Source organism: Prunus avium, chromosome 1 (genome assembly GCF_965620075.1).
Source record: "Prunus avium chromosome 1, drPruAviu1.hap1.1, whole genome shotgun sequence".
NCBI lineage: Eukaryota > Viridiplantae > Streptophyta > Magnoliopsida > Rosales > Rosaceae > Prunus > Prunus avium.
The window spans coordinates 9,992,048-10,016,452 of record NC_142284.1 but is presented as its reverse complement, the minus strand read 5'-3'; the positions used below and the strand labels follow the sequence as shown (position 1 = coordinate 10,016,452).

The 24,405-nt window shown below is 40.8% G+C and overlaps 3 protein-coding genes across 3 annotated transcripts; 1 reads left to right on the top strand and 2 right to left on the bottom strand.

The window, feature by feature from the left end:
* Nucleotides 1–6,262: 6,262 nt before the first annotated feature.
* Nucleotides 6,263–8,240, bottom strand: LOC110771142 (disease resistance protein RLM3). The gene is made up of 2 exons (XM_021975389.2): nt 6,817–8,240; nt 6,263–6,719 (listed from the first exon to the last, which is right to left on the bottom strand). Exons 1-2 carry the CDS (start codon nt 7,377–7,379, stop codon nt 6,350–6,352), a joined length of 933 nt encoding a protein of 310 aa, XP_021831081.2. The 5' UTR covers nt 7,380–8,240; the 3' UTR covers nt 6,263–6,349.
* A 1,070-nt stretch (nt 8,241–9,310) lies between these two features.
* On the bottom strand, nt 9,311–11,017 carry LOC148297260 (toll/interleukin-1 receptor-like protein). The gene is made up of 2 exons (XM_021975393.2): nt 9,856–11,017; nt 9,311–9,758 (listed from the first exon to the last, which is right to left on the bottom strand). The coding sequence occupies exons 1-2, from the start codon at nt 10,416–10,418 to the stop codon at nt 9,401–9,403; spliced, it is 921 nt and encodes a 306-aa protein (XP_021831085.2). The 5' UTR covers nt 10,419–11,017; the 3' UTR covers nt 9,311–9,400.
* Nucleotides 11,018–19,669: 8,652 nt separating this feature from the next.
* LOC148297259 (uncharacterized) lies at nt 19,670–24,071 on the top strand. The gene is made up of 3 exons (XM_088254491.1): nt 19,670–19,941; nt 22,223–23,076; nt 23,172–24,071. Exons 2-3 carry the CDS (start codon nt 22,233–22,235, stop codon nt 23,186–23,188), a joined length of 861 nt encoding a protein of 286 aa, XP_088110617.1. The 5' UTR covers nt 19,670–19,941; nt 22,223–22,232; the 3' UTR covers nt 23,189–24,071.
* The last annotated feature ends 334 nt before the right edge of the window (nt 24,072–24,405 follow it).

Sequence of the window (24,405 nt, the reverse complement as noted above, 5' to 3'; positions counted from 1 at the left end):
ATGCTGATCTGAATGGCCCCCATGCTTTGGGCGAGCCGTAGGCCGGCCAAAAGTGTCTCGTATTCGGCTTCGTTGTTGGACGTTCGGAAGCCGAACCTAATGGCATATTCAATTTTGGCTCCATTGGGAGCGGTGAGTACAAGACCAGCTCCGCACCCTTGTTGGTTTGCCAAGCCATCCACGTGTAGGATCCAGAAAGGAGTCGACTGGTCGAGACGACTGCCGTTCGATAGGCCTTCCTGTGCAGGGGTTCTTTCAGGTTCTGAGGCTTCCGAAGGTGTTAGCTCAGCGATGAAGTCCGCTATGGCTTGTCCTTTTTCGGCAGGCCTGGGTTTGAACTGTACGTCGAATTCTCCCAACTCGATCGCCCATTTCACCAGCCTACCGGATGTTTCTGATTTTTGAAAAACTTGCTGAAGGGGCTGGTTGGTTAGAACGATCATGGTGTGGGCCTGAAAATAGGGCCTCAACCGCCGGGCAGAAACGACCAGGGCTAAAGCCAGCTGCTCGAGTGTGGGGTACCGAGACTCTGCCCCCTGAAGGGCCTTACTGACGTAAAAAATTGGTAGCTCCGTCTTCTCAGGGTTCCGTATCAGTACTGAGCTGACGGCAGTGTTGGATACCGATAGATATAGAGAGAGTATTTCCCCAGGGATGGGTTTTGACAGCAGCGGAGCTCTGCCCATGTAATCCTTCAAGTCTTGAAACGCCTTATCACATTCGGCAGTCCACTCTATGTGATGTTTGCCCCCTTTCAAGGTTTTGAAGAACGGTGCACACTTGTATGTGGCTTTGGAGATGAAGCGAGTGAGGGCTGCCACTCGTCCGGTAAGGCTCTGGATGTCCTTTTGTGTCTTCGGCACCTCCATGTTAATTATGGCTTTGATTTTGTCGGGGTTCGCCTCGATGCCCCTCTGGCTGATCATGAAACCGAGGAATCTCCCTGAAGATACGCCGAAGGCGCACTTCGTAGGGTTGAGTCTCATTCAGTATTCCTTCAAGATGCCGAACATGAGGGATAGGTTCGCCAGATGTTCCCCTGCCGTTCGGCTCTTTACTAGCATGTCATCCACATAGACCTCCATTGTACTGCCAATCTGCTCGGCGAAGATTCAGTTGACTAGTCTGTGATAGGTCGCCCCCGCATTCTTCAAGCCGAACGGCATGACGTTATAGCAATATAGGCCTTTGTCTGTTATGAACGCCGTGTGTTCGCTATCGGCAGGGTGCATGAAGATCTGGTTGTATCCTGAGTATGAGTCCATGAAGCTGAGCAATTCGTGACCTGCAGTGGCGTCAACCAGCTGATCGATGCGTGGCAACGGGAAGCTATCCTTCAGACAGGCCTTATTGAGGTCGGTATAGTCTTGGCACATTCGCCACCCGCCTTTTGCCTTCCGAACCATGATAGTGTTTGCCAGCCAATCCAGGTATACAGCCTCCCGGATGAAGCCTATGGTCATTAGTTTGTCCACTTCGTTTTTCATAGCTTCATACCGTTCGGCATCATAGGATCGGCGCTTTTGCCTGACGGGTTTGAAGGCTAGTGAGATGCTCAGCTTGTGGCTGATGACATCAGGGGATATGCCTGGCATGTCGTTATAAGACCAGGCAAAGACTTACGAGTTCTGCCGAAGGAACTGGATGAATTCGGCACGGAGGGTGGCGCTTAACATGGTACTGATTCTCACACACCGATCCGGTTGACGCTCGTCCAGCACCACCATTTCGAGATCCTCGACAGGTTGTGCCACCGGAGTGGGCGTTTCCTCCCTTGGATCGTCCACTGGTTTGTTGCCGTTCGGCAAGCCTGCGACCGTAAGGGTCTCCTTCTGCTTTTGAGGGGCTGCTGATTTCAACGCCGTGGCATAGCAGTTCCGAGCGCTTACCTGATCGCCCCTGATTGCCCCCGTGCCGTAGCAGGTTGAACTTCATGAGTAGCATGTGGGGGGATAAGTGGGCCTTTATCTCCATGAGCGCCGTTAGACCAACTATGACGTTGTAGGCCGTCGGACAGTCCACCACAAGGAACTGGTCGTAGACCATGGTCCTTCGTGGGGCTGTGCCGAAGGAGATTGGCAGACTGACACTGCCGATTGGCTGGACCAGGTCTCCCGAAAAGCTAAGGAGAGGCGAGAGTTGTCGGTTGACCTGGCTGTCATCTATTCCGAGTTCTTTGAATGCATCGGCAAAGATGACATTTACCGAGCTGCCAGTGTCGATCAGAATTCGTCCGACATCGAATTCGACAATTTCGGCTCGGATGATCATAGGGTCGTCATGTGGGTAGATGATCCCCTTCTCTTCTTCCTCGGAGAAGGTGATGGGTTCCCATCTGACCTTCGGCATCTTGGTATGCCGGCTACTTTCTATGCCGAGGACTTGGGGGTATTGTGCCGCCCTGACATACTGCTTCATTGACCGGTTAGATGCCCCGGCGAGGGTTGGGCCCCCACTGATCGTGCTGATCATGTTGATCTGTCGATTGGCGTTCTGCACTGGCGCCTGCTGCGGCCTGGCTATGTACTGATCCAGTTTGCCTTCCCGAATCAACCGCTCGACGATCTTCCGCAAGCTGATGCAGTCCTCAGTGTTGTGGCTATTCTGCTAGTGGTATCGACAGAATTTCCCTATATCCCTGCCGTCTTGCCGACTGGGCTTTCGGAATGCTGGCTTCGGGATTATCTCATTTTCTTTCATCAGTACCGCTTCGTAGGAGGTATTAAGCAGGGTGAACACCTCTGTCCCCTGGTTATGTGCCGGTAGTGGAGCTCGGTAGTTGTCCCTGCCGTACCTGCTCTTGTTTTTCTTGGAATGCCCCTTTTGGGAGCTTCCGGCATCTTTGCGTTTGTGGCTTTCAAGGTATCCGGCAGTTTGTGCTGCTGGTGCGAACGGCGATGCCTGTGCCGTGGAGGACCGCTGTATGGGTTCGCTCTACCGAGTCGTGGGCTCGGCCCTCAAGTTGAAGTATTCAGCTTTGGCGTGGATTGCCGCTTGCTTCATGAGTTCATCGTACGTACGCCAATTGCTGCTGTGTACCAGATACAGAAAGTGTGAGAACCGTAGGCCACTCTTGAAGGCGCCGTAGGCTGCCCTGTCATCGGTATCTGGACATCTTGAGTATTCATGGATGAATCATGCGGCATACTCACGCAATGGTTCGTCATCTCTCTGCCGGATGGTATATAGATCATCGGCAGAATACAGTCTGTCCGTCTGAATCATAAAATGGTTCAGGAAAATCTGTTTTAGCTCGTCGAAGGAATCTACCGTTCTTGGTTCCAAACGGTAGAACCAGTTCAGAGCCGCTTCCGTGAGCGAAGAGGGGAACAGAAGGCACAGTTCTTCGTCGCTTAGCCCTCGGCAGCCTACAGCCTGTCTGCCGCGCAAATCTCACGGCCTGGAGTTCCGGACCGAGGGGATGTGCGTTAACACGGAGTTTCCTGCTTTTGGGTGCGGTGCGGTTGTGCGCGGGCGTGCCAGCATGGTCTACCGTGCGTTAATGTGTTGATGAGTGTTGGATGGATAAGTGGTGCGCCTGTTTGATCTGTCTTCCTACTCAAAACGATTGTAGCCGAGAGAGGAACTGGTCTCGGCTGTTAGGTTCACGGCCTGAACTACAAGGCCGTTGAGTGATGGTGTTGGTGGTGGGTTTTGGGCGGTGCTCCGGCGCGCTACTCAGGGAGCGACGGTCGTGTGATATATGGGGTGAGTGAACGAATAACAAGGATGGTGCTCCGGCGCCTTGAAAATCAAGGGTCGTATGATATATTGATGAATGGATTTTCCTTACAATCTACCACTACTCCTAGGAAAGCAAGTAAAGATATTGAAAGTGCATTACAGGAAAAAATAAGTTGCTCCGTGGGAGGCTTTGTTTTGGTGTTGAACCCTTTGAATGTAGCTCGAGTCTTGTATTTATAGGAAGAGTCCCTGGATGAGTAATCGAGGCTGAATTTACGCGTAGTGGAGTCTGATTAGCGCAAGTGAGCAGTCCAATCGACATTTGGGATCGTGAAGTATGGTGGTGAGACCCCAGAAATCCCGGTGAATCTCAATCGCCGCTCTTGATCGTGGGTTCTGAGCCTCTGGCCGTGGAGACGCATTTATGGCCTGGATAGCTGGTGAACCAACATCTCAGGCTGTCAGAATTCTTGTGAGAATGTCCATGTCTAATCACTCTGATCCTCATCACCAAATCCTGACTTCAGTCACTTCCCACCTTTCCTCATGCATTAAATGCTTCTTTGTGGCCAATGGGTTTGCTGCATTAAACATGCACTACTTCATTAAATGAAGCCTGGGACCCTGCTGTCACGTGATGATTTGCCTTTAATGCCTTGGCCGCAATTTTTTTCGGCCTCGGCCTCGGCCTATGCTTGAGGCCGAGATGATCATGCCTTAGCATTTCCTCTTTTATTTTTTAGGAAGGCGAAATACCCTGGCGAAACGCTGCGTTTCAGCTTCTGCGAACAAGTGCCAGGGCCGAGAGAAAGGGCTCCTTCGGCCAGCTTATGGCCGTGATTTATCAGGCACAAACACAGCCGATTGGAAAGAATGAAGGTGTGTTAGTGGATCCTCCACTCCTGTGTAAGGGGTTATGCGTAGGGGCTGTACGTCTCTGTCCTGCCGGGAGCGCCTTATGCGTTCGGTGAAGGGTCCTGGCCGGAGCCTTCCCCAGTCCGGCTCCTGAGAACGAGTTCGATCATCCTCCATCTTTTGTACCATTTGAAGGAGGAGGCGGATGACAGGGTCCCTGTCCGGTATCTCCTCCGCGGTTTGATGCACCGATCGCTGCTGGGACCTGACAGGGTTAACCTCAGAGAATTTCGTTGGCGTTGCCGAACGGTAGGACGATGACCGATTGGTGGAAGGAGCATACTCTCGGTCCGACTCTGCCGTTGATTCCAAGACTTGTATCCTCCGTATTGGAGACTTCCTCCCCATGTTTCTCAGTCGGGGATCGTCCAGGCGGGCATTTATCCTGATCGGCGATTCCTGCCGTTCAGACTGCCGTTCGACTTCCCGCTCTAACAGCCTGTGTCGGCAATCGAAATAGACCTTCTTCGGCCCATAGGGCTTATTTTTTGGTGCCGGGACCACCAATTGTTTAGACGGCGCAGGCATTGCCTTTGCCACCTTCTTGCCCTTTTTCTGCCGACGGGGAGTCTGTAGGCTCTCGGAGGATCGACCGGTCTGGATATTTTGCGTTTGCTGCTGGTTCAGCAGCTGTTGTGTTTCGTCCACCCTGGATGAGAGGAAATTGTTGTGTTCCTGCAACCTAGCCATGTCCTGCCGAAGGGACACGACTTGGGCTAAAAGCTCCGCATTTTCAGCGGGTTGGAGTACAGGTGGATTAGTTGCCAGGGTGCATGGGGGTGGCGCTGGGCTAACCCGGCTAGGCATGCCGAACGGCATCCCCTCCTGTGGTAGGAACGTAGCTTTTGAGTTGGTCCCCATGTGTTTGGGATAAAGGGTCGATTTTATCGTTTCCCACAGACGGCGCCAAACTGTTGACGCCAAAAAGTGATTCTCTGACTTTGTGGGTCAACTTAGTAATTTTTATGCCTTCGGTATCCTTAAGGCCTCGGTAGTCGACGTGATCTGCAATATGAGCAAACGCACAGTAAGACCTAGGGCACCGGTGTGGTACCGGCCGAAGGCTCTCCGATGCTTAAGTAAGTTCAGGAATAGAAAGTTCAACTGACAAATCAATAGGCTTGTATGCCGTGAGTTCTGATTACCTCCATTTTGGGATAGTTGGCCTCCTTTTATAGGCCTTGGGAGGTGTGCATTTGTTGATAATTTCGATGTGGGACTGTGAACGTCGCTTGGGAGCGTGCCACGTGTCCCAAGAGTGGGCGTTGCCCTAATGGAGAGATCGGTAGGTAGAGTGCCGAGGGCACCTTTGACCAAGCCCAATTTCCTCCACGTGTCTAGATCGGTAGGTAGATCGGTAGGTAAACACATATCTTGTAGGATTGCTACAACTCTTGTTTAATTGGTTTTACACCTGTATGAGTTTACCAGCAGAGTTTGTTTATGATTTCTATTTCTGCACATGAGTTTGTATTCCATTCATTTCATCCACTACAAGGAAATACACCTTTGGTGAAGAAACAATTTCATCAATCATGGGGACCTTATTGCCTGTCTATGATAGTCATCAATCATCATGGATCACTGATCGCTGCACATAATCGTTAGATAGTAGAACCACACGAAGGAATCTGGCAAAGGAAACCAACTCAAAACTAAAGGGTTTGTATAAAGGATAAATCTTTATTATCAAATTACATAAGAAATGGTGCATACATAAAGAGGCCTACAGACTAGAGATCACCTGAGTTCACTCTTCGTTTTCACCGCCGAAGGCCGAGTCGGTTTCTCCACTACTTGAGTCGGCTTGTTTTTCTTTCTTGTGGCCTTTATATTCGTTTTTGTTGGCAAAGTCGAAAATTCCTACACTACCTGAATATCTCCCCTTAATTGTATTCCCAGAAAAGTTGAAGGTATCGCCTCTTTCCGCCTCACCTCTCTTAGTATTATTCTTGGGCTTCGAGCTGCTGTTGTTTTCCTGCTCCATGTTCACTTTAGCATCCTCAGATGATTTCTTGTTATCACCAATTGTAGGCTTTAGGATTGGGGAGCCTGTAGACATATTCAATTTTGTCAAAACATCTTGAACAACTTCCTCAACAAAATCGGCCTCTGTGCTCCTGGCAAATATCGTTATGAAAGACAAACAATAGTATGAGTAAGTATGAATCAAATGATAACAAGTAGAAATTGATACAAGCTAGAGATTTAGTATACCCTGTTTTTCTTGAATCATAAAACCCAGAAATATTGGCTGCTTCCTCCAAAGCAGCCCTCCAGTTGGCCACCTCATCCCTACTGCCCTTAAGTGCATAAGTTGCCTTTTGTTTTCGTACATGTGATGGATCTATGCGATAAAAAATGGGTATAACAATCTGTCCATTCCTTTTCTTGCATCCAAGTATATGCACAAGTTCTTTCAAACACCAAGTGGAAGAAGCATAGTCTTTTGAGAAAATGACTAGTGCAATTTTCGATTCCTCGATTGCTTGTAGAAGGGCGGGTTCAATGTCGTCTCCTTTCTCAAGTCTGTCATCCATGTAGGTCTGAATATTCTTCCGAAGCAAAGCCCTCTGAAGATGGCTGGTAAAACCATCGCGTGTGTCCTCACCTCTGAAGCTAATAAACACATCATACTTTTCTGGAAGAGAGCGGATATAAGTATCAACAGCAGCAACAGAAGAAGTGGAAGAAAAAGAAGATGTTAATGATCTGAAGTACATGAAGAACAGAGTCATGATAATTATGATGAAAACTAGAAAGAACTCAATGGAGTCCATATCTGTTTCTCTGAATGCACCAGAGCTATAATTAAAGCAAATCTGATATTTGAGATGAAAACTTGGAGAAGAAAGATAATCTGATATTGTAGATGATGGATGGGTTTATTCAAGTTGCACCTGAGAGTCGAATTAAGCAGTTTAGAAAGAGGGAGAATAGAAAGCAGTAAACAAGGTTTAAAGCCTATCCAAATGGAAGATAGCAGAAGGCGGTGGCAATGAGACCAATGCGGAGACCTTTCCTCGCTTTACAAAACAATTGCTATGTGGAAGGCCTTGAAATTCAAGCATTCATACACTGAAGAACGGAAACGCAACAGGACTAAGTAACCTGTAGCCATTTTTTCCACCTTGGGTCAAATATCTCGGCAACTCAAGTTTCTCGGCAACTCAAGTTTCTGAGGTCTATGACCGAGGGGTTTACTTGGTCACCACTTCGAATCCCAAGAAAAGTGCCCCCACTCCCCAAATCGCTGCATTTCAAAAACAAAAAATTTCTGAGGTCTATAATATAAGGGAAACGCAGCAGGCTCGATATTTCCGCATCCAACAAAATAAAATAAAAAACAGGCTCGATATTTCGTAGCAAGTGTGTGAACTCGCTTTCAGGAAGCTTCAATGCATGTTTAGTCTCTTTTTTTCACGAAAAAGCAATAATATCTTATTAAGGAAAGAATGAACGAGTACAACCAAAGTTTCCGATAAAGAGAATTAAACGAGTATCTCTACACATAAGAAATTAAAAAATATATCTCACATAAAAATCAGTAATTCAATACCTTTAAAGTCAAGAATTTTTTCAAATAATTGTAGTGTGGTACTGAAATATTGTATAACTTGTGGATGTTTTATGATATAACTTAAAATTGATAAATATTAACCATATCATTTATATATATTAACATACGTGGTACGAATTATACCACGTAGTTGTATTTCACAACTATACAATAATCTCACTAACTTATTATGAAAACGAGTAGTTGATCCAATGTCATCCCTTACGTCACAGACTTAATTCCAAATAGGTAAACATATTATAAAGTCTTTTTCAACTGCATATTTTATGTAGTGAAAACCAAAGTTAGAAGCATTCCTATCAAGAGGCAAAAAAACAAAGAGTTAAAAGCATTGGTAGGGAAGAGAGCACGTGGTGGTAGGTTTGGAAGGGCCCGGGGTGTTTCTTCACTTCAATAATGCTAAAAAAAACTTAATTTGGTGTAGGAATTCTCGGGTGGAGATCCCTCTTCGTTACTTTTCTGACACATGTGATATGTTCAGACATTAACCAAATTATTAAGAGCATCTCCAATAGTAATAGTAAATCAAAATTTTCAAATTGAATTTTTTTTTTTTTAAAGACATTTTTTATTGAGAATGACGATAACATATTAAACTCACACACACTACATGATGCTAAATCTCGAATCTAGGACCTTGCTTGAGGGAGTAAATACTCCAAATCACTACACTAGTGGGTCATTTGCTTCAAATTGAAATTTGTTGACTTATACGTGACAATTTGAAAAGTTTTATTTACTACTTTAATATTTTGTGCCCAGCAGATTCTTTTTTTTTTTTTTTTTTTTGTCTGAACCACGAGATGGTCCTGGATGGGCTCCAACTATGGATGGCACTTTTAAGCCTTAACCACAACCCAGACTAATCCCCGCTCACACCGGATCGGCCCGTAAGAGATAAAGTGCTGGCCGAAGTGGTGACTCCGTACAAGAGTAGGGATCGAACCCCTGATCTCTCTTAAGGAATGAGAGTGCCGAACCACTCACACCAACCACCTTGGTTGCCCAGCAGACTCTTCAATTCAACTAATACAACATTTGACTTCAAACTATCATAATTAATAACATTCTTTTTTAAAAAGATAATTAATAACATTTTGATAAAAAAAATATTTAAAAACTAATAAGTCATTAAAACAAAATCCCCTTCTAATAAGTCATCAAATTACATAAGAAATGGTGCATACATAAAGAGGCCTACAGACTACAGATCACCTGAGTTCACTCTTCGTTTTCACTACCGGAGGCCGAGTCGGTTTCTCCACTACTTGAGCCGGCTTGTTTTTCTTTCTTGTGGCCTTCATATTCGTTTTTGTTGCCAAACTCGAAAATTCCTACCCTACCTGAATTTCTCCCCTTAATTGTATTCCCAGAAATGTTGAAGGCATCGCCTCTTTTGGCCTCACCTCTTTTAGTATTATTCTTGGGCTTGGTAGTTGTACTAGAAGTAGCACAGCTTTTGGAACCCGTTGCTGGGGGATTCGAGCTGCTGTTGTAATTTTGTATTAAGCCTGTAGACATATTCAATTTTGTCAAAACATCTTGAACAACTTCCTCAACAAAATCGGCCTCTGTCCTCCTGGCAAATATCATTATGAAAGACAAACAATAGTATGAGTAAGTATGAATCAAATGATAACAAGTAGAAATTGATACAAGCTAGAGATTTAGTATACCCTGTTTTTCTTAAATCATAAAACCCAGAAATATTGGCTGCTTCCTCCAAAGCAGCCCTCCAGTTGGCCACCTCATCCCTACTGCCCTTAAGTGCATAAGTTGACTTTTGTTTTCGTACATGTGATGGATCTATGCGATAAAAAATGGGTATAACAATCTGTCCATGTTTTTTCTTGCATCCAAGTATATGCACAAGTTCTTTCAAACACCAAGTGGAAGAAGCGTAGTCTTCTGAGAAAATGACTAGTGCAATTTTCGATCTCTCGATTGCTTTTAGAAGGGCAGGTCCAATGTCGTCTCCTTTCTCAAGTCTGTCATCCATGTAGGTCTCAATGTTCTTCCGAAGCAAAGCCTTGTGAAGATGGCTGGTAAAACCATCGCGTGTTTCCTCACCTCTGAAGCTAATAAAGACATCATACTTTTTTTGAAGAGGGGGGATATCAGTATCAACAGCAGCAACAGAAGAAGTGGAAGAAGAAGAAGATGTTAATGATCTGAAGTACATGAAGACCAGAGTCATGATAATTATGATGAAAACTTGAAAGAACTCAATGGAGTCCATATCTGTTTCTCTGAATGCACCAGAGCTATAATTAAAGCAAATCTGATATTTGAGATGAAAACTTGGAGAAGAAAGATAATCTGATATTGTAGATTTAGCCTAACTGACATTTTTACACAAAGCAATGTGAATCGCCGAATTCATACAAGAAAAACCATATCTGAACCTTAAAAGATACTAAAAAAACTATCCGGAAAACAGATCCAATTGATCCACCAAAGGAAAGTAAGAAACAAAAAGAGATATCAGACAAAGAGGAGAAGAGAAGAAGAAATAAAGATCTGGTGAGAAAGAAAACAAAGAAATAAAAAAAAAAAAAAAAAAAGGAAAAAAAATAAGAAAAGAGAGGAAGAAATAATCAGTGAGAAAGAATAGAGGAAAGAAAGAATAAATGAGATGAGATGAGATAAAAGAAAGAATCGGAGAAAGGAGAGGAAGAAAGAATCGGTGAGCAAGAAGAGAGGAAAGAAAGAATGAGAGAGACAAGAAGAGGAAAGAGAGAAGAAATCAGAGATAACAGAGAACTTAGGGAAGAGAGAGAAATGAGAGGAATAAACAAAAATATTTTGTTTATGGGTCTTGGGCTCTCTCCCTGTTTCCTATTTTTCCCCTGCTCGGCCTTGGGCTCTCTCTTTAAGAAAATCCAATGTTCACTCTTTGTTCAGATTTTATTACCTTATTTAGGTCCAGGAGGAGAATGAAGTGGATAATGTGGAAATTGCCCAATCAGATTATTTCACATACCAAATTGTTGGGTGGATTAAGAAGCTGCAATTATGGCATGTTTACTAATCCGGAATTGAATTAGGGGGAATTGAATTGAGGAGGAGTTGGATTGAGGAGAATTAGATTCCGGATTCCGGATTCCTAATGAAATTGTTTACTAAACCATATGGATTGAGGGGAGTTAGATTCCGAATTCTTATTGAAGTTGTTTACTAAACCATAAGGAATTGGGGTATAAGTGGTACTAATTACTAAAATGTCCTCATTTTTTGGTTAAAGTAGATGGCGTATTTGGAATTTTGAAAATTGTGTGAGGATATAATGGGTAAAAAAGATGAATTCCTAATGGGTGAATTCTCCAGGAATTAGAATACCACCTCCCATTCAGTAATTGAATTCCTCCAAAATCAGGAATTCAATTCCTAATTTGGTGTGGGCCCCGCTTACTTTTTCAATTCCTTATGTGAAGTAAACGCAGGAATTCTCTATAGGCGGAATTCAATTCCTGATGAGAATTCCAATTCCTGATTAGTAAACATGCCATTAGAGTTTTGAGACATAGATGTTGTGCATTCTCCTTGACTATGTGGAAACTTTTCACTACAAATATCAATCACTTTCTTTAAACATCACAAAACCAAAACAAAACTACGTATGCAAGCTAGAGTTTACAATTCTAGACGCAACAAATATATCATATATTTGACATTGATTTTCAATCACTGAGGCTTGAAGAAGCTCACCTTAATACCAGTATCAATCACAACATAAAGACCAGCCGCAGTCAACATAACACTTAAAATCATCCCCACAACCCCAAGCACCCAGTTAACCCCCCAACTTATGCCGTACTTCTTAGGCTTCTTCATCTTGATCCACATGAAACATGGATAGGCCAATGTCACAGGCAATGAAATCCCTCCTAGCAAACCAGCCACGATTCTCAGCTAGCAAACCAGCCACGATTCTCAGGAAGGGGATGGCCACAGCCATGAAGTAGCATCCATAAGTAAACATGCATATCACAATGGCCCTCAGCCACCATGGAGCTGGCTTCTTGAACCTCCTAGTGTAATGTGACTCCATCTCGTCGAACATCAGCATGCCATAGATTTGGAAGGAGCTCAATGCATTGACTATGACAAACAAACTTGCTAGCCCTAAGATGAATTGGGACGTGTCGAGCGCATGGAAGCCGAACAAGGCTGCAAACATGCCTTCTTGTGCCGGTATCTGCGAATGAGAAAACATATTAGTGTGTTGCAATTAAATGTTCTTTTATCAGATATCTAACATATTTTATATTATCAGAATGTTAATTCAAACTACGTTCAAACATTCAAATAATAGTCCGAATTAATAATCTGACAATATAACGTTGGTTTAGGGTATGGTATACCTTTTGACCGTATGCCCAATAGCCTACAATTACTGAAATTGGTACTTAGGTGACGAGGGGTAAATTTAAATGCTATTCAAACAGACACAGCAATATTCACACACTTTAAAACTTGACCAAAGATGATTATGACTAGTCAACAACTAGTCATGAAAGCCATAACCAAGAACACACAGAGCACACCAATCTGTACCTGCAAGCCTAGAAGATTACTAGTGACAACCTAGGCACTCAGAAGGACCCGTCAATCTAGGCATCCCCTGTGCTAGCAACAACTATGGTGAAAGTGTGTGAAAGCATCATAATCGAGTAAACATTGAGAAAGATGTTTTTGACGGGTCCTTCTGAGTGCCTAGGTTGTCGGAAACCCAGAGGCCGTCGTTTAGATGACGACCCAAAATTAAAAGCTGTAACCAACGTCAGTTAGATGACGACCCAAAATTAAAGGTGTGTGTACTCTTTTTATTTTTGTCAAAAAGGGCCTGCACCTCATAGAAAAATAGGGGCCAGTCTCCACAAATTGCAGAAACACACTCCAACTCCAACTAGGAAACAAACACCTACATAATTAAAGGAAAGCCAATAGACATAAACACACGTGGTCTTCAGCTTTTATTGGCGAGAGACCCACTCGGGCAAAAGGGGCGGCTCCTGCGGGTCTTTGTCGTCATCTATACTGTGATATATTCTTCTGTCAGCCTCCTGTACATAATCATGCGCGCTAGTGGGCAAAAGGGGCGGCTCCTGAGGATTGAATCCGGTGAAAATATCATAATAGGACTAATAATATAACATAATACATTATTGATGTTGAAATAATAATTGAGAATTTCCACTACCAAAATTTTATTCTCATAAACTTCTAATTTTTATCCTGTGCGCTACTCGAAGAATTTAGTTATATTTAGTGTTGTACTGTGTACTCTTTCATCAATATTGAGATCAAAACGTTCACGTAAGTTGGTTGAATTCAATTCGTGGATTTGTTAGGTCGAGAAGCTGACTTTGACACTATAAAAGAAGTTGAAATTTCAACTTAAAACAAATTGGCAATAGGAGGAGTAGTTCAACTCCTTATAAACTCTTGATGGGTTTATTAACTTTCCAATGTCAGATATTTCTTTACATTCGCACATGATTTACTTAAAACCAATCGAAATGAAACAACAATATTCTAATTCATAGTTACTATATAAAACCAAACAAAATACTCGCATTCATTATCAAAGAGAACTGCATCAACTTCAAAAAATAGACACACACTGCAATACACCAGTAATATCTCTAAGAATGTGATAATAAACCAAAAAATTAGCGCAATCCTCTTCACCTCCCAAGGCGTCTCGTCCTATTCAACGTAAAAGTTGACATATATTAGTGCAATCTCGCTCATTTTAGGGCATCTACGTCATTTTTGAGGTCCATCGTCGTTTTGATTTTGGGCTTTATTTGCATTTCTTTTGGGTTATAGCTCTCAAACTTTGGACCCTTATGAGTACTGTTTTAAGGGGTGCTTATTCAAGCAAATATTTCTTCAATACGTAAGAGTTTGGTTATTCTTGTAAAACTCTTTATGGATTGAACATCCAATGCCTTTTACTTAGATTGACCTTAGGTCCCTTCATACATTTATATCATACATGAAAAATTATTTTTTGTGAAAATATTGGCTAAGTATGAAAAATGGTTTTACGGAATAATCAGTTTCTCAAAATAATTTTTGGCGGTTTTTATTCCTTACAGATCAAATAAGAAAACTTGATTTTATGGGATTTTAGTATGAAGTATATTGACTTAATGAGCCATCATTTTTAGCCTAAATCATATTTTGCACTAAAACCGGTTTTTCATATTTTGATTTGGTGGGAATTTGATTTTTTAGTATTTTTATTTGAATCCAAATGGGGGGTACTTCCTTATTTACATTATAAACTTAAGTAGATGGAGTAATATTAAAATAAATGAAAGTAAAATGATAAAGACATTTACTTAAATGCTGAAAATGGAAATAAGGTAATCTGCCTGCTATGCTGGTATGCTGCACCCTCTGGAGCATTTCATCAAGCAGTTTGTGAGCAATTTGCAGAAGTCAACATTTTCGCCTCCAATGGTGGATTCCGGGTTTGTTGGGGTCAATTGACCTCTTTTGTCCCTATGTGGATCCACTCCTAATAGTAGTACCATCGTCTTTTCCCTAAGCAGTGACGACTCAGTGCTCTTCTGCGGAGGCTGACGGTCATCACCAGTCGGAAAATTCGTGGCCGTCGGCCCTTGACTCTTGACTTTGTGCTGGCATGATTGTCCATTATATAGTAGGGGCAAAGTTATTTTGAATTGCGTAGTAATTTAAAGGCCACGTGAGGATGGTAATTCTTTACTTCATAATAGACGACCCTTTTTAAAAAAAAATCGTCATCTTTACTTCATAATAGACGACCCTTTTTTAAAAAAACCGTCATCTTTACTTCATAATAGACGACCCTTTTTAAAAAAAAACCGTCATCTTTACATATAATAGACGACCCTTTTTATATGAAAAGGGTCGTCTTTAATTCATAATAGACGACCCTTTTCATATAAAAAGAGTCGTCTTTACTTCATAATAGACGACCATTTTCATATAAAAAGGGTCGTCTTTACTTCATAATAGACGACCCTTTTCATATAAAAATGGTCGTCTTTACATATAATAGACGACCCTTTCATATAAAAGGGGTCGTTTTTACTTCATAATAGACGACCCTTTTTATAAAAAAAAAACCGTCGTCTTTACATATAATAGACGACCCTTTTTATATTAAAAGGGTCATCTTTACTTCATAATAGACGACCATTTTCATATAAAAAGGGTCGTCTTTACTTCATAATAGACGACCCTTTTTATAAAAAAACCGTCGTCTTTACTTAATAATAGACAACCCTTTTTATAAAAAAAACCGTCGTCTTTAATTAATAATAGACGATTCTTTTTATAAAAAAAACCGTCATCTTTACATATAATAGACGACAGTTCTTTCAAAACAACCACGTCTTTACCAAAAAAAGGACACTTGATTTTTAAAAGACAACGCTTGTCATACCTGCTGTCGTTGTTTTTTGGTCAGATTTTAACTCTGAAGAAAAGCTTTTTAATAAGACGACGCTTTTTTATTTGTGTGCGTCGTTATAAAAAAATTCTCAACAGTATCTCCATTTTTTAGTTGTTTAAGTCACTTATCCACGACGGTTTTTTGTTACCGTCGTCTTTTTAAAAACAACGACGGTTTTTTGTTCTACCGTCGTCTTTTTCTGGTCGTCTTTTGCCCTTTTTGTAGTAGTGTAAATTCATGTGTGTTTATTAATGTTGGAAAATTTGGTTTATGGATACTACTTTCCTGCAAAACATCATAGAAAATATATATTAGATAATTGTAATTTACATTGATATAGTAGATTAAATAAAATTAATATAAGTACTGTAAAATACTTATCTTTTGGGATGTAGAAGTTGGTCTCTATTGCTACTTGAGTATAATAATTGTTTTATGTTGAGGCATGTAGTTGTCCTTAAGAGTAGATTTTGCAATTTGAATCCCTAAATTTTTTTTGGCATCAACCAAATAAACTTCACAAATGCAAATGCAAAAATATAAATAATTAAGTTTCATTTATATATTAGTTGTAAACACAAGAACAATAGAATTAGGTTAACATATTGTTCAGTTCTTCGAAGAGAATACAAATAAACTTGAGAAAATAATATTTCCCTAATGTGTTGTAGTTGATGGTGGGCCATATAGGCTTTCTTTTTTTTTCTTCAAAAATACTGACGTGATTACGCTAACTCCAAATTCTAGCCCACCACTGTGAAAGAAAAACAAGGGTTGGAGTTTTAGCCGCCACCCCCTTTGGGGGTGGGTGAGTTCCTTTTGCTCTCCACCCTCCATCCCCCCCCTCCCCTGTCTCTTTCTCACCCTCTTCTCCTTTCCTTCCCTCGCGTTCCGTCCATTCCTTCCACTCTCCCTGAGTTTTCTTCATATCTCCCTCTTCTTTTGCTCTGTCTTCGGGCTTTTCTCTTATTTTCACAGGGTGCGGGTGTTTGGGTTAGGGTGGATTCGTTGCTCTCCCATTTTGGCATCTCCGGTAGATCCATTCTGGATCTAGTTTTTCGGGGATTGCATTGGTGATTCGGTGGCTTGGGTGGTTTTCCCCTGTGGCCGCCGCGGTCTACCGAGTTCTTCTCTCGGGCATTTGGTGTCCCCATTTTGCTGGTCATGTTGCTCTCTCCTTGGATGAGAGCCGGTGACGTCGTTCGAGCATTCCCTGCTTGTATCGAAGGCTTCATGCCTCCTATCTGTTTAGATCCCTCATTTCTCCTTCATTCCATCTCTCACAGAGCTGTTCTTTGGCCGTTGTCATTTCAGTTGCTGGGTCTCCCTTGGTGCGTCGGTGCTTACGATTCCGGCGAAGATGCGATTTCTTGGGTTGTTGTTGGTCAAAACCCAGATCCCCCCACTTCCCTTTCGAACCGAATTCATCATCCGGATTCAACGGACAACTCAAAACGCGAGCTCTCGCGTACCCCTCGGAAGGTGTGTCGAGCCGCGACAACGTTCCGACTCTGGTGCCTGCACCACCTCCTTCCTGTTACTTGGTTACTATTCTTGTGCCTTTGGACTGCTCTGAGAGTTACTGGCTTTTGGGTTAGATCTGTGATGTGGGTCTGTATTATCTGTAATTTTTCTTGTTTCAATTTGGTGTTGCTACCACATGTTATGTGTGGATTTCGTTTTACTGTTGGCATTATGCCTGTTTAATTTTCTTTCGGACGGGATCATGATCTTCATGCTATGCCTATGCTTTGGATTTAGTTAGATCTGATCCTGTTCTGGTGCTGTTGCGTTTGTCCTTTGCGGGTGCTCCTTACTTGGCCCTGTTGTTGTGTTCCATGCCCTTTTGTGGGTTATCAATGAATTTGCTTTTCGACCAAAAAAAAAAAAAAAAAAAGATACCTACTCCTTTGGAGGAGGAAAATATTGACGTGATTACGCTAACTCCAAATTCACCTTGCAAGACTTGTAAAGAGGAAAATTCCAAATTCCAGATTTTACTCTTTCACTGGTCCTGGTTTTTGGAGAAACTGAAGATGTTGATTTTATTGTTAAGTAAACCCTAGAATAACGTAAATGGTGGCTAGGTGGATTAGTAAGAAAAGTAGAAAAATTATATACTCAAACTGAGTTCAAGAACATTGGGCCAACGACAATGAATTTAGCGGAATTTTGTGTTTACTGGCTGAATTTATTTATTCAAACAAATACTTTTTTTCTTGGGTTTTAGCAAGAATCATTGCAAGTATCATCTTCCTGGAGTTGGAAATTCACTTTCTTTTTGTTTCGGTGGATTAGGGTTGATGCTAGTGGGTGGGCTGTTTGGGAGGGGTCGAGAGGGACAGAGAGCCAGAAAGGAGAGGGAGGTGGATCGACGGTGGGGCTAGGTTGGCAAGGGAGGTGCATCGGAGAAAGGGGGTAGGGGTTGTGGTGGAGATGGCCGAATTTTTTTTTTCTTGTACTGTGACAATAATGGGGCGATAGCTCAAGCCAAGGAACCAAGGTCTCATCAGAGATCCAAACACATTGAAAGAAAATTCCACAAGATTCGAGAACTCATTTCGAATGGTGATGTGTGCATCCTAAAGGTTGCATCAGCAGACAACGTAGCAGATCCACTCACTAAGCCTATGTCACAGTCACAACTGGATAGACATACAGAGAAAATGGGTATTAGATACATGGCTAAATGGCTCTAGTGCAAGTGGGAGATTGTTAGAAATGTGCCCTAAGAGCCAATACATTTGATGTAATCTCCTTAGAATACATTTCGTATATGATAAATAAAGGGCAATATTATTTTGTTATCTTTTATGTCGTGTAAAGAAACAAAAGTCCAGGGTGTACTAAATAAGAGATAAAGTAATCTAAAGAAGTTTAGATTCGGGAGACCTTTAATCTCTAACTGTAGTATCCCAAAATGTTCCTAATCATAAGGTTATCAAATGGGCATTGATAAACCGTCAAGATTGGCACATACTATGTATGCTCAATGATGAGGATGGTTGGTCTCAAACCATTTGTGTAGTTGACACTAATACAAGTATGTGGGTGCTCATTAGTGAATGAGTACACTGAACGCGATCAACCGGAGTTCTCGTATGGAGTATTTATCTATATGTCAAACGAGAACTCATAGTTGCAATAATGCAAATTAGTCCTTAGACCTGAGGCATCATGGTTGTCTTGTGATGCGTTATTGATCTTTGATAGCTCACAAAGGCAAGTCGTAAAAGATTTTCCTTATGTGTTATTGGGATCTCTTAATTCATCATAGAGGCATGTGAATGTACAATAAGGAATCTCTACCTTGATAAAGAAAGGAGAATGTTTCAAGATATGATTCAGTGAATCTTCGGCCGAAGTACTTGAACATGATTTAGAAAGTGGTTTTTAATTGTGTTCTATTGAATCATATGAGTTTAATCATATTAGGGGTTTGACATTATCAATCCGTACCCTAACAATATGATTGGAAACATTGTATAAGAGAAGGACCGTATTGCATTGCAATTCCAACTGAATAGGTTCTTCATCTATTCTAATTAGCTTGGGTAGCCATGATATATTGCTAGATGTCACTCTTGGCTTGTGGAAGTCCTAGGACTGATTGTGATCAATCCAAAATAAAGGAAGAATTAAAAAGGGGTTTTAATTCCAGTTGGTTAGAAAGAGTTCTAATGTTTTCCCACTGCCTTGCTAAATTAGAACCTAATGGATCGCACACCTTAAATGGTTAACTTTGAGTAACACAAATGAGAATGAGGAAATCAATTTGATTGATTTGATGTGGATGATTTACTACGTGTAAAAATATATTTGGGCCTCGATAATAGTTAGAGGGAAGCCCAAATGGTTGGGTATCAAGCCCAAGGGCTTAAGACACCTAAATATTATGGTTTAAGTGTCATAAGGCCCAATTTTGGAAGCCCAATGGGGTTTGGCCGAAAATGGTTAAGTGCATGTGTATGGGAATTGTTTCTATAAGCTCATTTGACACACAAACACAATCCAACATCAACCAAAAAGAGGTTTGGGAGATCAAAGAGAGATAGTTGTGAGTTTTTCAAGAGTGAAACACAATCTTCTTTCAAAGGGGTTTAGATTGAAACCAATCTTGAGAATCTTGTACTAGCATCCTTGTATTCTCAAGATACCTCTTCTCATCTCAAGGTTTCATTGGTGTGGAGACTTAGAGGCCATATACTTTTGTGGCTCACAAGGAGGAGAAAGATCAAGAGGAGATCAACAAAGGAAAATCATCAAGAGAAGACCAAAACACAACTTGGTTCATATAATTGCTTCAAGGGTAATTAGATCTTATCCTTTCTCTTGAATTTTCATTTATGAAAAACATATCAATGTTCATGGCTTAAGATACTTGGAAGAAGTTTTGTTTTTGAATTTAAACAACCACCATATTCTTCCGCTGCGATTAATTTGATTAAATGCATGTTTAATATTCAAATGAACTTCTTAAAAATGTTTTAAAACCAACAATTGGTATCAGAGCCATAGGTCATGAACTTGATATGTTTCTAGGGTTTAGAGATGCATATGTGGGTTGTGAATTCATTTAAAAGTATAATAGTTATACTTGATTTATTTTGATTTGATTGAATAAAAATCAAATGGAGTGAAAGGGGTTGTTTGGGATTTTGAATTTCCGGATTTGTGTTTTGATGATTGATGCTCTCTTTGAATGCATATATGTATGTATGAACATTAGAGCATAGTTGCATTAAAACCCCCATGATTTTAACTTCATGAAATATATGATATTAAGAGCATGAGATGGTTAAAATGGAATATGGATTTTTCCGGAAATAGCATGAACATTCATATAAGTTCATATGCATGTTCTTGGTGTTCTTGATGTTCTTGTTATGGGATCTTTTTGATCCATAAGTTAGGTGACTAATTTTGATGATTGTGTTTAGTGGAATTTTCCACCAAAATAGGTCAAAAGATGATGATGGTGTTTTATTATAAAATTAAAAGTTTTTCAAAAATGTTTCCACTTAATAAACATTTACCCACCACACTAAATTTAATAAGATTACTTTGGTGAGTGTGTGGGGCTATCTAGATTTAAATTATGGTGATTTGATATAAAATGCAAAAGTTGTTCAAATTATTCCCATCACTAATTTTTTACCCACCACACTAAAATTAATTTTGATTACTTTGGTGAGTGTGGTTGGCCTACCTAGTCACATTCATGATTATTCACCTTGTTGGAATAATCATGATCACCACTTTGTATTATACAAATGCATGCTTTAACCCCACACCCTAGTGGATCAACTTTGGATCCATTATTAATTGTTGAATAGTTTTGGACCTAATTACTATATATGATAAGTGTAACTATGTCCAATAGATTTCCACAATTACTTTTGCTATTGTAGTAAAACGTTTTCACTCCATGGTAAATTTATTTTGAATATGGTTACCACTTGAATTAAACCCACATATGTATGCAACCCAAGAGCATGTATTTACATTGCTAGTTTAATTGTTTAAAGCGTTTAAATAATTAAAGGATGGTTATGGACTTAGACCAAACAATTGAGCTATGTGATTGGCCGCTTATTGGATATGTATTCGTTTTTGATTGGCTATGTAATAATGAAATGGCTTTCATGCCTAATTTATTTGGCTATGTAATAATGAAATGGCTTTCATGCCTAATTTATTTTTTATGCGCGCGTAATTAAAATGAATCACCTTCCAAGACCATGATCCAACATGGTGGCTCGTGTTGGATCAACAAGAAAGTCCATAATCATCCTCTAAGCCCAATGCAATTTGAATGTTCGGTAATGACAATAATTAACCAATTAGTAGCACCATATATTCTCGCTATCTTAAGCAAATGGTTTCTAAAATATTTAGTGGGAGTATTATGTGCTACTAATATGTTGCATTGGGAACCATTTAATGAGATTAGATAGGTAATTTTAACAGGATTAAAATTGGATTAAAATGAGACCAATTCAACTACCCTCAAAGCAATATTAAGTTGATAAGCGAAATGGCATTTTGAATGCTATTTTGTGGCCTTCCACCGTGGTAGTCTCTTATTGGGTGGCACATTTACACTTTGTTGTACCTCAGTGAGGCAACATCCAGTACTTGTAACCATCCAAGGGAAGCCTATTACACATACTTGATGTAGTGCGGATAGATAACGAGTGTGGCCAACAAATCGTTAGGTTGAGGTCATGCTTGAAACCCTATACCCACAAGCATGGTGGGAATAACTTAACTAAGACGAACGAAACCAACAAACTGTTAGGTTGAGGTCTAGTTCTCTAGAGGCCATAGTGATGGGTATTCACATGAATGATGTGATTGGATAAGAGTATCCTCTCATTAGTAAGATAGCAATCCAACAAACTGTTAGGTTGAGGAAAACTATATGAAAATGAGACTCCCATCCCCACTAAGAGTTTCAACGGAAACTCTCGGATTTCAAGAGGGATATGAAATTTGCCAAAAATAGTGGGAGCTACCATCATGACTTAAAGACCCTAAGTTTTTGGTAGAAGATTAATCTAAACTAAAATTTGTTTACGGTGTTGCAGAATTTTTCAAATGGCCGTTAAAAACCCAATCTCATCGATACTTAACAATTACATCCTTGATGGCACGAACTATCCGGGTTGGCTTCGCAAAATGAAACTTGTCCTTAAAATGGATGAGATTGATTATGTGTTGACACAAGCCCCACCACATATTGCTCCTGACGAAGAAGCTACTCAGGAAGAAATAACTGCTTATGAGAAGCATGTCAAGGATGATAGTAGAGGTAAATGTTACTTACTAGCATCCATGAATGATGAGCTACTAAAACAACATGAAGATATGGAAGATTGTGCTTCCATATTGCTTCACCTTAATGAGCTTTATGGTGAAGCTACTCGTAGCTTGCGATTCAATACAATATGTGAACTTGTCAACACAAAGATGACAAGAGGGACTCCGGTTAATCAGCATGGTCTCAAGATAATATCATTACTTGAGAAATTAGAAAAATTGGATTGTCCATTTAATGCTGAAGTTCAACAAGATTTTTTTCTTTCGTCCCTCTCATCAGATTTTTCCCAATTTGTTATGAACTATAATATGGGAAAGATGGAAAGTTTTTTATCTGAGCTACTCAATATGGCTATAGTAGCTGAAAAGAATATCTCAAAGGATAAAGGGCTGAAAGGGACAGTTGCGGTGTTTGAAAAGAGTTCTTCCTCCTCTTCCAAATCCAAACCGAAAGGTAAGGATAAGGGAAAGAAGAAGAAAGGTTTTCTAAAACCCAAGGAAAGAAAAATAACAAAGAAAGGCAAGGAACCGAAAGGAACTTGCTTTCACTGTGGAAAGGATGGACATTGGAAGAGAAATTGCAAGGATTACCTCGCAAGCTTAAAGAACAAGCCTTCGGAAGGTAACACTCTTGTTCTTGAATCAGTTTTTACAGTTAATACTTCTACCTGGATAGTTGATTCAGGAGCTAGTCAACATATTTGCAATTGTGTGCAGGGACTAGTAGGAAGTAGAAGACTCGGAAAAGGAGAAATGGTGCTAACTGTGGGTAATGGCACTAAGGTAGCTGCCAAAGCTATAGGCACCTATCGTCTCAATCTACCTTCCGGGGAGACCCTGAATTTGAATAATTGTTATTTCATTTCTGGTTGTGTAAAGAACTTAATATCTGTCTCTATGCTTTTAAGAGACGGATTTGTTGTTTTGTTTGACAAACTACTTTGTTCTATTTCACATAATAATCGAATTATTGCTTATGCAAATTTGATTGATGGTCTTTTTCATTTAGAAATGAATGGTAGTATTAACTGTATAGATAAAGATGCACCTAGACCTAAAAGGCCTAGAGAAGTGGATAACTCAACTAAATTGTGGCACCTCAAACTTGGACACATTGGCCAAGATAGGATTCACCGGATGGCAAAAGATGGATGCCTTGGATCTTTAGACCCTGCTCCTATGCCTACTTGTGAATCTTGTCTACAAGGTAAAATGACCAAGTCTCCTTTTACAGGAAAAGGAGAAAGAGTTACAGAGTTGTTGGGGTTAATCCACACAGATGTTTGTGGACCTTTGTCTACAAACGCAAGGGGAGGTTATTCATACTTCATTACCTTTACTGATGATCATTCACGGTTCGGGTACTTATACTTAATGAAGCATAAGTCTGAATCTTTTGAAAAGTTTCAGGAATTCAGAAATGAAGTTGAAAACCAAACAGGCAAGAGTATTAAAATCCTTAGATCCGATCGAGGAGGTGAATACTTAAGCACAGAGTTTCTTGATTACCTCAAGGAACATGGCATCTTATCACAATGGACTCCACCAGGGACTCCACAACATAATGGGGTTTCTGAAAGGAGAAATCGAACCTTAATGGATATGGTTCGTTCCATGATGAGCTATACTGATTTACCTATATCCTTTTGGAGATATGCACTTGAAACAGCAATTCATTTGTTAAATAGAGTGCCTTCCAAGTCTGTTCCACAAACTCCATACGAAATGTGGTTTGGGAAGAAACCAAGTCTTGGTTATATCAAGATTTGGGGTTGTCCAGCATATGTCAAAAGACAAGATGTGGATAAACTAGATGCAAGGTCAGTGAAGTGTAGATTTATCGGGTATCCCAAGGAAACTATGGGATATTACTTCTATCACATCGACGAGCAAAAGGTGTTCGTCGCAAGGTCAGCTACCTTCCTGGAAAGAGAATACGCTCTTGATGGGA